The 244-nt window shown below is 19.7% G+C and overlaps 1 protein-coding gene across 1 annotated transcript in view; it reads left to right on the forward strand.

The window, feature by feature from the left end:
• The window catches only part of LOC102671334 (DNA replication complex GINS protein PSF3), a 6,878-nt gene that overhangs the window by 1,227 nt on the left and 5,407 nt on the right, over positions 1-244 (forward strand). The window contains exon 2 of the mRNA XM_031514250.1: positions 1-125. Coding sequence (XP_031370110.1) covers positions 1-125 — 125 coding nt within the window. The remainder of the gene's footprint in view (positions 126-244) is intronic.

Raw genomic sequence — 244 nt, forward strand, 5'->3', positions numbered from 1 at the left:
CATCTAAAGATTTAAAGGTAGGATCAAAAGTAGAATTTCCATTATGGTTAGCAGAATCATTAAAGAATCTGAAAGATTCAATAGTTAGTATTGATGTACCAAATATATATAAAGAAGGATACAGGTTTGATTTTTAATTTTTATTTGAATTGTTATTTAATCGATATATATTATTTAATCAATTTTTTATTAAACTTTCTTATGTAATATTCATTTCTATTATTTTTATTCATTTATAATGTAT

Source organism: Apis dorsata, unplaced genomic scaffold, assembly GCF_000469605.1.
Source record: "Apis dorsata unplaced genomic scaffold, Apis dorsata 1.3 scaffold_943, whole genome shotgun sequence".
Taxonomy (NCBI): domain Eukaryota; kingdom Metazoa; phylum Arthropoda; class Insecta; order Hymenoptera; family Apidae; genus Apis; species Apis dorsata.